Below are 17,657 nucleotides of genomic sequence, written 5' to 3' on the forward strand. Positions count from 1 at the left end.
AGTGACAGAGGGCCAGAAAGAGAGGGTATTCAGATAGCATAAAGAGAGAAGAATAGTGAACTGCCAGGTGAGGAGGAGATTGAGCCTGACCCATTCTGAATGGGAGATTCAGGGCAAACACCATCATATTATATATCCTTATATCCAACCCTCCACCGGGTAGTTCAGTACTGAGTAGGTGTTCCACTGAGTACTTTTCTGTCCTGCAGCCATCTGTTCCTACCTTTTTTGGGGAGGGGTTACTTATCCCTCTGACCTCCAGGCTGTCTCAGATTCTTTGAGAGCACAGGTACTCCTGCCTTGCCACCACATGCCCATGTTCTCTTGTTAATTGGAGGAGACTGTTTCACCTCCTGGCTTCCCACATTTGCTCCAAAAGTTTGGAGGGTGAGAGCAGAGGGGATCCGCTTCCCCTACCTTCTTATCCTCATTGCAATTAGATTACTGCTGTTTGTAGTACCTAACAGGCTATTGTAAGGCAGTATGTGCTTCCCCCAGATGCTGTTGCTACTTCTAGGCCTGCTCTCTGCTTATGTGGGGGAAAGATCTGAACAGGGAGCCGGATTTCTGTCTGAAAAAAGGGAAAAGGTTCTGCAGGTCTCCTAAAATGTGAAATTACATGTTTAAATATTATGATTGACCACTCTCTTACCCTGCACTTCACCTTTCTAAAAAGTGAAGGTAAATCAACAGCCATTCAGCCACTCTCCAGTGTCTTATATAGCATTACTGGCTTACTTAATGGTGATCATGCTTGGCTCCTGAAGTTAAACGATTGGTTCAGTTCTGGAGGATTGACTGTTGGTTCCTGCTAGTAACTTTTTTATGTTCTATCCTGAAAGAAATAAAATGTCTGTGCAGGAGCAGCCATGTATTGATTTTTTTTAAAAATCACAGTTATTGTTAGAATCCAAATGTACCTGCTCCCTCCAATTAAGTTTTGTTCTGTAAAGTTTCCTTTTATGATGTATTAGGAGCATTTAGCCACAGTGTACCATTCTGATTTCTCTTGACAAAGCTTTTTAAAAAATCTTTGTTATTAAAAACAAAATACAATAAATTATTAAATGTGCACAAAGTTGTGAACTTCCTCACTTTTCAGAATAAAATAATTAACATAAGTGGGGAAGTTTAATTCTATTCCTGACATCGCTGTGGTATTCCATACAGAATAGTTTACCCTCTAAGTATCTCATACAGCCTTAGCTTTTGACACTTGGATTAAGCTTTCTGCTCTTGATTTATATCAAAGTGTGTTAATTCTGACTTTAAGGAAGTTGTGGACTTTGTACTTCTATGCATATGTTGAGTCTGGAAATCTGAGAGTTGAGAGATGTGGGGGGGTTGGTTTTGTTAATGCATCCCATTAGGATTTCCTAGATACACCTCTACCCCAATGTAACATGAATTCAGATATAACGCCATAAAGTGGCGCTCCGGGGGGGCGGGGCTGCTCACTCCGGCGGATCAAAGCAAGTTCAATGTAACGCTGTTTCACCTATAACGCAGTAAGATTTTTTGGCTCCCGAGGACAGCGTTATATCGGGGTACAGGTGTATTTAGATATAACCAATATTTCTGTTTTATCTCATACTGCAGCTTACTCCATCTGGAAGCATCTCTCTGATGAAATCAATGAAGGTGATCAGAAATCCTGTGAGAACATGTGACAAGGTTTATTCCTTGATCCAGAGTTTGACTTCTCAAATCAGGCAGCGAATGGAAGATCCCAAGTCCGCGGGTAACTGAAATATTTTAAAATGTGTGTTTAATTTGACTTCTGTCCATTTGAGACCACTAACTTTAATGGATATGCAGAAGGCAGGCACCCTTTCCTCGTTAGCTTCACTGTCTCACAGATTTTTGGTAATGATACATTCATACTGCTGAGCTTCAGTTCATCTGCAAATTTGACACCATCAGCTCAGGATTAAACAAAGACTGTGAATGGCTAGCCAACTACAAAAGCAGTTTCTCCTCCCTTGGTATTCACACCTCAACTGCTAGAAGAGGGCCTCATCCTCCCTGATTGAACTAAGATCGTTATCTCTAGCCTGACTCACTCTTGCTTGCATATTTATACCTGCCTCTGGAAATTTCCACTACATGCAGCCGAAGAAGTGGATATTCACCCACGAAAGCTCATGCTCCAATACGTCTGTTAGTCTATAAGGTGCCACAGGACTCTTTGCTGCTTTTACAGATCCAGACTAACACGGCTACCCCTTTGATACTCAAATATCCTGCAAAACCATAAGTTTACAAAGAGGGTAGGCTGCTCTAAATGTAATTTAAGTGAAGATTTCCTTTGAATGTTAGTATCTTCATTAAAGCTTTTGTTTGCTCTACACTAAAAAAGGGCCATGATGAATAGAAATGTTGTTCTATAAATTGTGTAGTATTAAAACAACTTCGTTTTTTTAAATTGCATTTTATCTCTGTAGGACTTGTACTGATAGCTAGAATTGATGTTCTACCATTATTGATCCTTTTCCCCATCCAAACCTCTTGTCTGCAATTTGGGGCATCTGCCCCGGCTCCTGTCAGTCTCCTGGATCCCCATATTCCTGTCTTCTGCACTTGGGATGTGTAAAGGAGTGGATGGGAAATAGGTGGCACATCCCCAGAAAAAAATATTTTAATCTAAAATTTTAAAGAAGTCCCTGAGTACTTCTTAAAACCACACTGTATATGATTTATCATGCTACAATTCTGCCTGAAGACCTAGCGATGTACTTGGAAAAGGGAGCTGGGGCTAGAGCAGACATGCTGCTGTCTTAGTTACCATGTAATAGTTCCATGCTAGTAGCAATGAAAACTGAGAGTTCAAAACTACCCAACTACATAACTATTCCCCCTTTTTTGAGCCCTTCAGATAATGATTTCAAGTATCTTTGTAGTACACCTCTACCCCGATACAACGCTGTCCTCGGGAGCCAAAAAATCTTACCGTGTTATATCGAACTTGCCTTGATCCGCCGGAGCATGCAGTGTCCCGTCTTGTCTCCCGTCCCCCCCGGAGTGCTGCTTTACTGTGTTGTATCCGAATTCGTGTTATATCGGGTCGCATTATATTGGGGTAGAGGTGTAGTAGTCACAGCCCTCTGACCACTTTGCCTCAATGCATTTGTTATCTGGAGTGAGCTAACGTTGTTTTACCCTTAAAACACATTTTAAGACTATAATTTCAATAATACATTTAAATCAGTTTAACTTTTCTGTTGGCTGATCAATCCTAAATAGTGAAATAAGAGTAAAATATTTTTCTGTCTAGATATTCAACTTTACCATAGTGAAACACTAGAGTTAATGCTGCGCAGGTGGGCCAAGCTGGAAAAGGACTTTAAAACAAAGAATGGAAGATATGACATCAGCAAAATCCCTGATATTTACGACTGTATAAAATATGATGTCCAACATAATGGATCCTTAAAATTAGAAAACACAATGGAATTATACAGGCTATCAAAGGCATTAGCTGACATTGTGATCCCTCAGGTAAGCACTTTACAACATTAATATGGCACCTTTAAAATAAAAATCTGTAAAAAAATGCTTGCTGTCTCCTGTTTTTGGAAGGCTTCTGTATTTTGCAGTGACTAAAGGCTCCAAGATGACCTTCTGTTTACTGAAGAGATTGAATGTCAATGATAGAGTAAAGATTAACTGGCCTCACAATAAATTAGTAGTTCATAGTCCATCAAATCTATTAAATGTAGAGTGAATTTTCCAGTAGCTTGCATAAATGTGACTAGGTCTTAGTTCCCATTAGCCCAATGTGCTAAAACTAAGTGCTCCATAATGACTATTCTTTGCAGATTAAGGAGGGCAGTATAATTGGAGTAATCAAAGATGTCCCTATCTGAAGTTGGATTTTTTGTCAGCCCTTTTGCTTCCTTCTCAGGCTGATTGTAAGGGGCACAGTTAGTTTCAGTTAAGTGATAATAGGCAAACTGGTAAAGAATTTAAACCAAAATGGAGCTTTCTACTGCTAAAATGCATTTTGGTTTTGGTTTTAAATATTATGCTAGCAGTTAAATACAGATACCATCTTCCTTCTGTTATTTCTAACAAGACAGATGCTCATCAGGCAAAAAAATACAATTTGGTTAATATCTATAAAATTATATCTTAGTCATCCATATTGCTGAACAAAATAGTATCTACTAACGAATGGCATTCAACAGGGAACCAGGAAGGTAGGAAATAGTTATCTCACTATCCTATCAGTAAAGGAAACAAAACTTAAAAAAGCAGAGTTCCTGGCAAAAACACATAGAGCAAAATTATGGAAACGAATGCACATTAGTAGTGTCTTCGCCACATGGTTCTTGATCTGTCTGCTTCACATTTCCTTTTTTTTTTTTTAATCTACTGTCTGCAGTGCAATTTCAAAACCAAATAGTCATATACATTACATGGAATTTCACTGGATGTAGATGGACACGTAGATACCGTTGTCAGTCAAATCTAAACTGCGTTCAGTATTGTGCTGAGTAGACTAAGGGAAAAAAAACCCTAAATATAACCTTCAATGTTAATGTCTCTCATTGGCATATAATTAGAATTCTTTCTCTGTGAATCAGGCTAATTCATTCACTCTAGTAATGGATTTGCCTTCATTTTTTTTGCTTAATATATGTAGCATCATTTCTGATAAAATGTCTGCTCTGCAAGGTCTGATTTCCAATTCTGTCTACTAGTTCTTTGCCTAGATGAGAAAAAACTTTTTTTCATGAAGAGAACTAACTCTCTAATTGAAATACCACTGTATACCTTTAAAACTCTTGGCTGTTGGGAGTTGCCCATGGGGATCAGATCTCATATCGTGACATGGAACATTGAGAGCCTGAGAAGATACAAATAAACATATAACTGGAATACAAATATTGTACCTTATGCACATCTGTAACCTTCATAGCCTGTACTTATTGGCAATATTTTTGTACAAGTTTGTCAGCTCTTGAAAGAATGGGCTGAATTCTCATATTAAGGTGTTGGGTGCCATTGGACAAATTAAGATTGTTTTGAAAGTGGAGTGTGCTGTCCTGCACTACAGAAATGTTGAACTGTTGAAGGCTAGAAGTCCATGTGCAGTTTTTTTGTACAAATAGCTGGATATTGGATAAAGAAGTCATTTTGCTTATTCAGCAACCTGATTTGCTTGTGTTGGTTCTTTGTGTTAATGCTGAAAATGAATACTTGGGTTTACTAAGCCTATTTATAGTCTGTATAGGAATATTTGACACAGATAAGATGTTCTTAAATTCAGAATGTATTTACCAATAGAATTTTTGTCTGTTTTATGAAAAAAAAATTTTTTTTAATTGAATCACTCACTGAAATAGGATGGTGCATTGAGAGGAATGCAAGTGGATTGGTTTTATTTAACTGATTGTAACAACTGGAACTGAGGCAAATTCCCATTACTATTCAATATATTTTTACATCAAGAAAATTAAGTGGAAATTAAACTACATTTCAGGCTTTGCATTTAGTGGTCTTAAAGGTGATCTACAAATAGAAGAGAGGACTCCATTTACTTTTGTAGTATGCTGAGTACTCAACATGGCAAAGGTGGGCGGGAAGTCCTGCATAGTATGGACTTCAAATTGCTTGTCTTTTAGGTCACCCGAAGTCCAGAATCAGTCAGGCTGGGTATAATACAATTACACTCAGTATGCTGGTCATGTTACTGATTACAGAATATCACTGTTGGGGTAGGAAGGGAAGTAGAGTACCACTGGACCTGTCCTAATGTCAGTGTAGGGAGGGAGCGAAAGAAAGACAGGCTCATCAGGTAAATGCCATATTATAGGGATTTGCAAAGTTTTCTTTAAATAGGTTATTTGGAGCAATGGGAAAACAGTACATATAAAATAAGAATACTCCCTTAAAAAAAAAAGTTGACAAACCAACATAACATACAAAGAAAAAGGCCCTTACCTTGCTTTCCACAGTAACCAGAAGTTCTGTTATGGTGTTGGGGGACATCACCAGCAGTGTATGATTGTCAGTTTCATTGAGCAGGGGACTCGTGAAAGAGAATTTTAAAGTGAATATTCTAAGTGCCCAAAATGACCAACAAGAGTATCATTCTGATGTTAATGGAGATTTCTTACTGTTGTTTTCAGATTATATTTGACTGCCATACTTCCTTCAGAAGAAGGGCAGTACCTTTCTTGCAACTGTTGGAGGTCAAATGAAAAAATAAAATGCCTCCTCCTTTCAGTTAGGCCACAAAAGAGAACCTTCTTTCAAAAATCAGATTCATCCTGGTATGAAGGAGCTTGGTACTTTTCTGCTGCCACCAAAGGAAACATTCTTTCCATTCATAGTTCATACCTTTCCAGTGCAATTTCTTTGTCCATGTTCCAACACTTAAAATCCATGTTTTTCAGCCACAAGAAGTGGCAGATAGCTAGCTACTATTTTTCAGTTATGAGACTTGAATTCAAAATTCACTTCAGTGTTCTTTATAGTTTGGTTTCAAAAACTTAATTTCTTTCTGTCCAGGAATATGGTATTTCCAAGGTTGAGAAACTAGAGATTGCCAAAGGCTACTGCACTCCTCTAGTTAGGAAAATTCGTTCTGACCTTCAGAGGACTCAGGATGATGACACTGTAAATAAGCTTCACCCTCTGTAAGTTCAGAATTTTTTATTACATGTATGCTGCAAATTGTCTTCAGTACTTAAATGTTCACGCAACCGTGATAGATAACCACGTGCTTATAAGCTTAAGCTATCAGTAAAGCTATGCTTACTTCAAATGATTTATAGTAAGATTGTAGTAACAGTTTTCTAATATGGGTATATTTTAATGTCTTAAATAATTGACTATGTCTTTTTTCCACTATACTTTTGATTTTAGATACTCCAGAGGTGTTATGTCTCCTGAACGTCATGTTCGTACTCGGTTATATTTCACAAGTGAGAGTCATGTCCACTCCTTATTATCAACTCTTCGTTATGGTGCCTTATGTGATGTAAGTTGATCATTTTCCTGTTAGAGCAAAAGCCGTGGCTGGTATTTTCTGAAGAACTATGGGACCAAATCCCACTAACCTTAAATAGAAGTTGAGTGCCTAACTCCCTTAGGCTACCTTTAAAATCGCAACCTATTTTATTAAACATATTGATTTCTAATATGTTTAGTGTTATGCACCCAAGTCATATTGCCAGTCTTTGCCATATAGATTTTTTTGTTAGCAGAAAACAAGATGGAAAACATTTAGCGTTACCTTGGTTTTTTGATTGAAGTTAGTAAATATTAGTGTATTTGCTAACATTTGAGCTCTAAATTCCTCATGCTCAGAAAAGACTAGACCTCTTCCATACATATATTCAGATCAGGCAGTAATGCAAAATACCTTGTAAGAATTTTTTGCTTTCTTGTAAGTAGGTTGAAATTCTTCTTTGGGAAGCTGAGCAGTACTGTCCATCTTCAAAATTGTTTACAATTGGTCCTTAACACTAACTTGGTGGTGTCTAATATACAACACATGAATATATTTCACTTAGCTTAAACAGCCTTCACTTGGTAGCTGCCTACTCAGAAATCAAGCAGAACACTTTCCAAAGTTCTGTTCCTGGAACTTAAGAAGAACAATTTCTCCTCCCAGGTTATTGGTAAGATAGGCAGGAAAATTAATTTTTCACACTTAGTGTCAAATTCTCACATCTGCACCACAAATCATAAAACTAATGTACGCTTTTTTTTTTTAAGAGTAACATGGTGTTTGTCATATCTAGCAACAGCATCTTATTTATGCAGCATCATAGCAGCGTTTGGAATTTTACAAGCAGTTAAATATTTTTTCTTGCGGACACAAATCCTGAATAGCATAAAACCTAACTCAGAAGGATCTGGTACCAAGAGAATGATTGCTGAGTAAGAGTTGGATCCTGCACTAATATAAGTCTGGGTGATGGTAAGAATAGTGCTCATGTGGTGATAGAGGTAGAGAAAAGAGATTAGGAGGAAACACAAATTCTTCTTTGAGAAGATGCAGCCATATATTCTACATAGGTGTGTGCGCGCCCAGTGCACCGGAGCAGTATAATTTTGCCTAACAGTACCTGTAGATGGGCAGTGCTCGTGCCTCGTAGCTATAGCCCTGGCTATATGAGGTGGCGCCGCCCTGACCCCCCCTCAGTCCTTTCCTACCACCCAAGGCTGGAGTTGGAGCTCTGTGTGGCTCCTAACCTCATAACCTCTCTATTTTGTAGTGAATTTTTCTAGTTGTACATAGTTAACTAGTTCCCTTAGTATAGTGTTAATTAGCTTTAGTTTAAATATTTCACTGATGATGCCCTCACCATAGTTTAAACATTGTCATGTTGAGGAATGATCCCCATACACGATGCTTGCTGTGCTTAGGCAAAGCCCATGTCAAGGAGTGGTGTTCAATTTGCAAATTGTCGTGAAACAGACTGAGGTGGCGAGAGATCTTTGTCTAAAGCAGCACTTGCTTGAACAGGTCACGTGGCCTGCTTCAGCACCAAGGCCTGAATTGGATCGGATGTCACCCTTGGATTCTGAGCGTGCTGCTACTTCGCGTTCTGGAGCTGGCACCTCTCCGAAGAGACAGAGGAGTCACTCCTCCTCAACTGCGCTGAGAAAAAGATCGCATAAGACCATCAAGGTCGCTCCAAGTTGTGTGGGAACTCATCTGTCTCTTTCAGAAGGAGTGCAGACTGGTATGATGTGAATGCTGGTGCGTGGGATGGAGGAGGTCCCGTCAACCACTTTCTAGTACTGCACAAGGAAGTGACACACCCCATACTGTCGACCCCAGTTCGGACATGGGGTGTTTGTTGAGTCCGGTACCAATGAGGGCAATGCCAGCACTGGCTGTTTCTGCATCAGCAGCGTATCAGGCAACCACAGATCTCCTCTGCCTTTTTGTCCCAACCTTGCCCTTGGTCCAAGACTTCGCCATCGCTGTGTCATTTATAGCCTCGTTGGTTAGGCGAGCTGCTGAATCTGTGGGTCTGTCGGCACTGCACCCTGATGTTTCTCTTCCACAGTCAGTGGAAGCAGGGCCAATGCCAGGCTCAGCACAAGGGACCTCCTCAGCACTGGGAATGTCTTCAGCACCCCTGCCGTTGGTTCAGTTGATGTTACTGTGGCTGCACTCACCGCCCTCCACTTTGCCACCATCAGTCACATTGGCGCTGCTGCCAACTTCGGGGTTAACACCACTTCCAGCACCGGAAACAACAGAGGTGTACTCAGTGCCAGTGATAGCATTTCCACTGTTGGCGCCAGTTCCCTCTTCATTCTGGTGTATGGACAAGTCTGGCCAGTTGCTCACACTTTCAGGCTGGCTCTACCTTTCTCCACTGAAGCCTGGGATTCCTTGACTTCCAGGTCAGGATCATTCTCCTCCCATTTTCCATCGCCTGATCTGCACTGGGGGCCGTTCATGGAGCACTGTGGGTACCAAGATTGGTGCTCATCTTGTGGGCGGGACTATGGGTTCTTTACTTCAAGTGCGCCTGTGCCTTTGATCAGAGATTTTTGGTAGTGGTGCCCATTTATTCCTTTTGCCCTGCACCGAGACTACATGGGGCTGTGTGGGCAAACAGCCCTCAATTCCTTCTCAACCAACTGCCTTTGGCCTGAGACAGATTCTGCAACTTTTGCCTCTTCTCTGTTCAGCATTTGGATAGATAGTTAATAGTTACTTACTTTTAGTGTTTCCTTTTCTCTCTCCCTCTCCCTCCCCCTCCCGTAAATTTTATTTTTAAATCTTTTTATTCTTAGTTTAGAACTTTCTCTTCTTGCGGGTTATCGGGGTTTTTTGGTCATTTTTCCTTGGGAATGCTGAGTTCCCTGGGATTCAAGAGGGGCGTCTCCTGCCATGAGTCTATTCTAATCAGTGATGGCCATCCCCAGTGCCTCTGCTGTTTGGGTGATACCCATATGCCTAGTAAGTGCAAGAGCTGCACATCCTTCAAAAGTAGATCCTGAAAAAAATAGAGAGATCAAGTTTCAACTTCTAACGGTGGAGCAAGCCTTACATTCAGCTTCAGATCCAAGGGTAGAGGACTCCCCTGTACATAGATCTCCCAGTACCAATAGTACCCCTTCCATGCCAAGACCTCAGTCAACAAAGACCACTAGAAAGGTAGGTGGTACTGCAGCATCAAATACTTCTACAGTACCAAAGTCCTCATCTGCCTCTAAACAGAAGGAGGTAGGGAGTAAATCTTCAAGAGAATCTCAGTCACCGAAGCACAGGAGAGCTACAGAGACCTCCGCTTCCAAGGGGAATTCCATGCAGGTTTAGAGTGATGCTGGTACGAAAAGCAACGAAGAAAACTCAGTCTAAGACAGACTTAGTATCGAGTTTGGGTACCTGGATCCTGACTGGCAGAGACATAGGTGAAAAGAGTTAAGCCTGTCCTAGACCAAAACTCAGTACCAATATCAAGGAAGTCAACTGTACCAAAGACTGCCAAGCCTCATATGGTACCAAGGAGATTGAAACCGACACAGTCCCAGGCCAGGCTCTCAGTGCCAATTACATTGGTACAGAAACCATACACTACAGGCTCTCTCACAGGCCAGTGTTTACTGTCAGTAACGCAAGAGTTCAGGACATGATAGTCTCTTCAGAGCCAGAGTCTCCCCTATTAATGAGTGCTGGGGTTTGTCAGCATCAAGACCCATTCGGTCACCACCCCCTCTATCACATAGGGAACCATGCTCGTCCTCGTCGTCTTTGCAAGCTGAACAACTTCCCACCATACTCCAGAGTATGTGGAAAAGGATGCTTCAGATTCTCAGCTCTCTGTGCAGTGTTCCACTATCTGTTCTAGAACACATCACTGTCCCTCCTGCCCTGATGTTTTACAAGTGCATAGACCTCTAATGACACCCTCTTGGCAGAAACACAGATGCCTCCACCTATGCCTTTTGTCCCCCCTCAGTGGCCTTTCTGGGATCCGTGGATGTTCTATCACCAGAAATTTTTGATGAGGTCTTCACCCCACCAGAGGGAACAGAGAAGGACCCATTCTCCTTAACCCTCTTTACTACCACCCATGCAAGAGGAAGAGACGTTTGAGGAACAAGGGCAGACAAAGAGGTGACACCTCTTATGAATGTTTCCTCTTCATCACCGGATGAAGTTGTCATGCCTCCACCACCTTCTATGGAAGATGACTTCAGACCATTTCAGGAACTGATGACACGAGTTGCTGACATACTTCAGATTCCCTTAGAGCAGTGGTTCTCAACCAAGCAGGTTTCAGAGGGTCTGCCAATCAGGGTTGGCACTAGACTTGCTAGGGCCCAGGGCAGAAAGCCAAAGCCGGAGCCCTGCCATGGTGGGTCTGAAGCCTGAGCAGCTTAGCTTCATGGAGCCCCCTGTAGCATGGAGCCATGAGCAGTTGCCCTGGTTGCTACCCCCTAACTCTGGCCCTGGCTTTTATAGTTAGAAAAACAGTTGTTCCACATGTGGGCTGTGGAGTTTTTAAGCATATTGGGTGGGCCTCAGAAAGAAAAAGATTGAGAACCCCTGCCTTAGCGGAGTTTCAGGAGTCCACCATAAGCTCCTAGATATCTTACACACCTTGTCATCGATGAGAATTGCCATTCAAGTGCATGAAGCTCTTAGGGAGCCTACTAAGACTGTTTGGCAAACCCCAGCTACAACACTGCCTACCTGCAACAGAGTGGATAAAAACTATTATGTTCCTGATGGAGAATCAGAGTTTCTATTCTCTCACCCAGCTCTGAACTCCCTAGTATTAGATGCCGTTAATGAACGAGGTAGGCAAAATAGCTCAAGTCCACCCCATACAGTAAGGACCATAAGAGGCTCGAACTTTCTGGCTGCAAATCCCATCAGCTATAACTACATTTTCTCAGCCATCCATGTCCTCCAAGTGACAATTTTGATGATTTGGTCAAGAGTCTGAACCATCCCCAGTCAAAGGGACTTTACAGCTGAAACATCTTACCCCCTCCCTCCTTTCGGATGCCACCTCTCCCATTTTCAGGATGCATGCGAGCATATAACATCGGACAAATGGGTTTTGGAATCCATAGCTTCGGGTTACGCTATCCATTTCAAGGCTATCCCTCCTATCCCTTCCTGTCCCGCTTTTAGGGATCCTTCTCATGATCAAGTACTAGAACAAGAAGTGACCTCACTTCTAAATTCAGGATGGTGACCCTGGCAGCAATAATTTGGTCATTAGAATTAGGAGATTTGTAGGTCAAGAATCGCGAACCAGACACGTGTTTTCATGATGCTGTTTACCTATTACACAGGAGGTTTCTTCATTGCCAAATCAACAATGAACAGTATCAACACAAGGTGCTTCCTTTTGGACTATCTTTAGCATGAAGGGTGTTCTCAAAGATGCTGGCAGTAGTTGTTCCCCACCTTTGTCATTTGGGCATAATCATTTTCCTGTATTTAAATGATTGGCTGAAGAAACAGATCCTATTGGGAAGTGCTGGAGTTAGCAGAGATCACATGTTCTCTGTTTTATAGCCTGGGCCTTCAAATCAATCTCAAAAAGTCCATTTTGACTCCACTACAGTGTCTAGATTTTATAGGGGCTTCCCTGGATGCATTAACAGGCAGAGCATACCTAGCAACTAGCAGATTTCTCGCACTAGCGAATCTCATCTCAAGAATTCAGGACAGCCCTCAAGTTACAATAAGAGATTGCCTTCAACTGCTGTGACGGATATCCACATATTTCTGTGTAGTGCAGCATGCCAGGTTACGTCTCTAAGGTTTACAGGGATGTGCAAATCCAGCAAATACAATCTAGGCAGGTTACTGTCTGTTCCCCAATAAGTTCTACATTCACTTAACTGGTGGAAGAACCTGAACAAGACCTGAGAGCAGTGAAAAATGCTTGCCTATGCTTTCTACCTCTAAATCAGATTGAAGTCAGTAAAGGTAATAACAGACAACATGAGTGTATTATATTGAGAGCCTGTTGAGAGTCTTTGGGTTAAGTTTACAGGTGAGAGCAAAAAGGGTGATGTCATGGTGGGCGTCTGCTGTATATCCAGGAGGATGAGGTAGACGAGGCTTTCTTCAGACAACTAACAGAAGTTTCCAGATCACAGGCCCTGGTTCTCATGGGGGACTTCAATCACTGGTAGAGCAATACAGCAGTGCACAGACAATCCAGGAAGTTTTTGGAGAGTGTTGGGGACAACTTCGTGGTGCAAGTGTTGGAGGAACCGAGGGGCCGTGCTCCTTTTGACCTGCTGCTCACAAACAGGGAAGAATTGGTTGGGGAAGTAGAAGTGGGTGGCAACCTGGGCAACAGTGACCATGAAATGGTCGAGTTCAGGATCCTGACAAAAGGAAGGAAGGAGAGCAGCAGAATACAGACCCTGGTCTTCAGAAAGGCAGACTTTGACTCCCTCAGGGAGCTGATGGGCAGGATCCCCTGGGAGGCTGATATGAGGGGGAAAGGAGTCCAGGAGAGCTGGCTGTATTTTAAAGAAGCCTTATTGAGGGTGCAGGAACAAACCATCCCAATGTGCAGAAAGAATAGCAAATATGGCAGGCCACCAGCTTGGCTTAACAGTGAAATCTTCGGTGAGCTTAAACACAGAAAGGAAGCTTACAAGAAGTGGAAACTTGGACAGATGACTAGGGAGGAATATAAAAAATATTGCTCGAGCATGTAGGGTGTAATCAGGAAGGCCAAAGCACAATTGGAGTTGCAGCTAGCAAGGGATGTGAAGGGTAACAAGAAGGGTTTCTACAGGTATGTTAGCAACAAGAAGGTCAGGAGAGTGTGGGACCCTTACTGAATGGGAGAGGCAACCTAGTGACAGATGATGTGGAAAAAGCTGAAGTACTCAGTGCTTTTTTTGCTTTGGTCTTCACAGACAAGGTCAGCTCCCAGACTGCTGCACTGGGCAGCACAGTGTGGGGAGGAGGTGAGCAGCCCTCAGTGGTGAAAGAACAGGTTAAGGACTATTTAGAAAAGCTGGACATGCACAAGTCCATGGTTTCGGATCTAATGTGTCCAAGGGTGCTGAGGGAGTTGGCTGATGTGATTGCAGAGCCATTGGCCATTATCTTTGAAAACTTGTGGCGATCAGTGAATGTCCCGGACAATTGGAAAAAGGCAAATATAGTATCCATCTTTAAAAAAGGGAAGAAGGAGAATCCAGGGAACTACAGACAGGTCAGCCTCACCTCAGTCCCTAGAAAAATCATGGAGAAGGTTCTCAAGGAATCCATTTTGAAGCACTTGGAGGAGATGAAGGTGATCAGGAACAATCAACATGGATTCATCAAGGGCAAGTCATGCCTGACCAACCTGATTGCCTTCTATGATGAGATAACTGGCTCTGTGGCTATGGGGAAAGCGATGGACGTGATATATCTTGACTTCAGCAAAGCTTTTGATACGGTCTCCCACAGTATTCTTGCCAGCAAGTTAAAAAAGTATGGATTGGATGAATGGACTATAAGGTGGATAGAAAGCTGGCTAGATCGTCAGGCTCAACAGGTAGTGATCAACGGCTCGATGTCTAGTTGGCAGCTGGTATCAAGTGGAGTGTCCCGGGGGGGGGGGGGGGGGCGGTCCTGGGGCCAGTTTTGTTCAACATCTTCATTAGTGACCTGGATGATGGGATAGGGTCCAGAGTGACCTAGACAAATTGAAGAATTGGGCCAAAAGAAATCTGATGAGGTTCAACAAGGCCAAGTGCAGAATCCTGCACTTAGGATGGAAGAATCCCATGCACTGCTACAGGCTGGGGACTGACTGGCTAAGCGGCAGTTCTGCAGAAAAGGACCTGGCAGTGGATGAGAAGCTGGATATGAGGCAACAGTGTGCCCTTGTTGCCAAGAAGGCTAACTACATACTGGGCTGCATTAGTAGGAGCATTGCCAGCAGATCAAGGGAAGTGATTATTCCCCTCTATTCGGCTCTGGTGAGGCCACATATGGAGTATTATGTCCAGTTTTGGGCCCCCCACTACAGAAAGGATGTGGACAAATTGGAGAGAGTCCAGTGGAAGGCAATGAAAATGATTAGGGGGCTGGGGCAAATAACTTATGAGGTGAGGCTGAGGGAACTGGGTTTATTTAGTCTGCAGAAGAGACGAGTGAAGGAGGATTTGATAGCAGCCTTCAACTACCTGAAGTGGGGTTCTAAAGAGGATGGAATTAGGCTGTTCAGAGTGGTGGCAGATGACAGAACAAAGAGCAATGGTCTCAAGTTGCAGTTGGGGAGGTCTAGGTTGGATATTAGGAAAAACTATTTCACTAGGAGGGTGGTGAAGCACTTGAATGGGTTACATAGGGAGATGGTGGAATCTCCATCCATAGAGGTTTTTAAGGCCCGGCTTGACAAAGCCCTGGCTGGGATGATTTAGTTGGGGTTGGTCCTGCTTTGAACAGGGGGGTGGATTAGATGACCTCATGAGGTCTCTTCCAACTCTAATCTTCTGTGATTCTGTATCAACTGTCAGGGACTAGCACGTTCCCCATCTTTATGTACTGAAGCAATAAAACTCTGGAATTGGTGCATAACCAACCACATAGTCATCTCGGCTTCTTAGTACCTAGGTATTCAAAACACCATGGCAGACCATCTCAGCAGACATTTCTTTCTAAATTATGAATGGGAACTGAACTGCAGAGTCCTCTTCACATGATATTCTCAGGTTGGTGATTCTCGTAGGTCAGTGGTGGGCAACCTGCAGCCCGCAGGCGGCCCATCAGCGTAATCTGATTGCAGGCCGTTAGACATTTTGCTGACGTAGACCATCCGCAGGCACGGCCCCCCACAGCTCCCACTGGGACAGTCAACATCAGCAAAATCTCTAGCGGCCCGCAATCAGATTACCCTGGGGGGCCGGCCGCAGGTTGCCCACCACTGTCATAGATTGATCTGTTTGCCACAGCTGCCAACACAAAATGCATCACCTATTGCTCCAGACGGGGGTCTCAAACCTCTATCTCTAGGAGACCCATTTCTCAACTTTTTTCTGTAAATATCCACCAACACTGTTATTGAAGGTTCTCAACAAGATCAAACAAAACTGGGCCAATGTCATACTAATTGCACCAATGTGGCCAAGAAAAGTCTGATATCCCTATTGCATCAGACTCGCCTTTCACCCTACATGGAAGCTTCCAATCAGTCCTTTACCTGCTGACTCAAGATGCAGGTCAAACACTTCACTCCAATTTACAGATTTTTGGTGCCAAGCATAGTTCCTCAATGGTTCTCTGGGATAGAGAGAGATTGTTCCTCGGAGCTACAAGTTTTATTAAATAGTAGAAAACCATCTACAAGTAATACTTACCTCCAGAAATGGAAACGATATAATCTTTGGTGTAACGGTCATCAGATTTCGCCAACTTGTTCTTCTTTTCCTATAGTACTGAATTATCTGTTGGAGCTGAAGATGTCTTTTTATAAATTCTGTTAAGGTTCACTTAACAGCAGTAACAGCCTTTCACAAATCTGGGGGAGAGGGGGCTGGGTTCTCTCTTCACTCACCTCTACAGCAAGATTCCTGCAAGGTTTGTCAAATATCTCCCCACAAATCAGAGACTCTTCTCCTAGCTGGGACCAGAACCTGTCCTCAGTGGCTTTATGAAGCATCTGTTTGAACCACTAGCTGGGTGTTCATTATTAGATTATCTTTGAAAACAACCTTTCTGGTAGCGATCACTTTTGCCTGAAGGGTAGGAGAATTGGTTTATAGTATTTTTCCAAAGAGGAAGGGTTGTTATGGGCCTATCTAAGATTCTTATCTCAAGTGTCCTCGAAATTCCCCATTAATCAAAGCATTCATCTTCTGGCTTTCTTCCCAAAACCACTTCGGACTAGTGAAGAAGCCATATTCCATACTCTAGATGTGAGATGGGCATTAGCCTTCTACCTAGACAGGAGCAAACCATTTAGAAAATCTCCTAGACTATTTCTATCCATTGCGGAGAGAAACAAGATCGGTAATTTTGAAACAGTGGTTGTCTATGTGAATCTCAGGTTGTATTAAGATTTGTTTCGACAGAGCTCATGTCCAACTCCCTTCAAGAGTAATAGCACATTCTACAAGAGCATTATCTACATCCTTCCTTAAGGATGTACCAGTTGTAGACATCTGTAGAGCAGCAACTTGGTCCTCTGTTAATACCTTTTCTAATCATTACACCCTGGTACCTGTGGCAAGATCAAATGCAGCTGTGGGCAATGCAGTTCTCTCTTCTGTATTGGACTGTGCTTCAAACCTTCCACCTCTTTATGGGGATACTGCTTAGAAGTCACCTGAAGTGGAGCACCCACAGAGCCGCTATTCAAAGAAAGAAAGGGTGCTCCGCGACGTGCCCTCCTTCCCCTTTGCTTCAGAGTTGCCTTAAGGGATTCTCTGGTGGAGAAGGACCTGCGGGTGGTTTGCCTGCACAGCTCCATAAAACCTCGGTGTGGGGCATGAGAATGTGTGGGGTGCATGCACGGGCCAAATGGGCACTGCTGTAAAAATCCTCTGATCAAAGATGCAGGGCGCAGGGGCACTTGAAATGTAACATCCACAGAGAGACACTCAAAGAACTCCAGTTACTGTGCAAAGTGAAAAGAATGAGGAGTACTTGTGGCACCTTAGAGACCAACAAATTTACTTGGGCATAAGCTTTCATGGGC

At 42.8% G+C, this 17,657-nt stretch overlaps 1 protein-coding gene across 10 annotated transcripts in view; it reads left to right on the forward strand.

The window, feature by feature from the left end:
• The window catches only part of PPIP5K2 (diphosphoinositol pentakisphosphate kinase 2), a 94,933-nt gene that overhangs the window by 53,919 nt on the left and 23,357 nt on the right, over window positions 1-17,657 (forward strand). For all 10 annotated transcript variants that reach the window (XM_029910885.1, XM_024196586.2, XM_024196589.2 and 7 more), the window contains exons 18-21: window positions 1,600-1,741; window positions 3,275-3,498; window positions 6,517-6,644; window positions 6,874-6,988. In XM_029910885.1, the coding sequence (XP_029766745.1) occupies window positions 1,600-1,741; window positions 3,275-3,498; window positions 6,517-6,644; window positions 6,874-6,988 (609 nt within the window). The remainder of the gene's footprint in view (window positions 1-1,599; window positions 1,742-3,274; window positions 3,499-6,516; window positions 6,645-6,873; window positions 6,989-17,657) is intronic.

Source organism: Terrapene carolina, unplaced genomic scaffold (assembly GCF_002925995.2).
Source record: "Terrapene carolina triunguis isolate 2854851 unplaced genomic scaffold, T_m_triunguis-2.0 Scaffold69, whole genome shotgun sequence".
NCBI classification, from domain to species: Eukaryota; Metazoa; Chordata; order Testudines; family Emydidae; genus Terrapene; species Terrapene triunguis.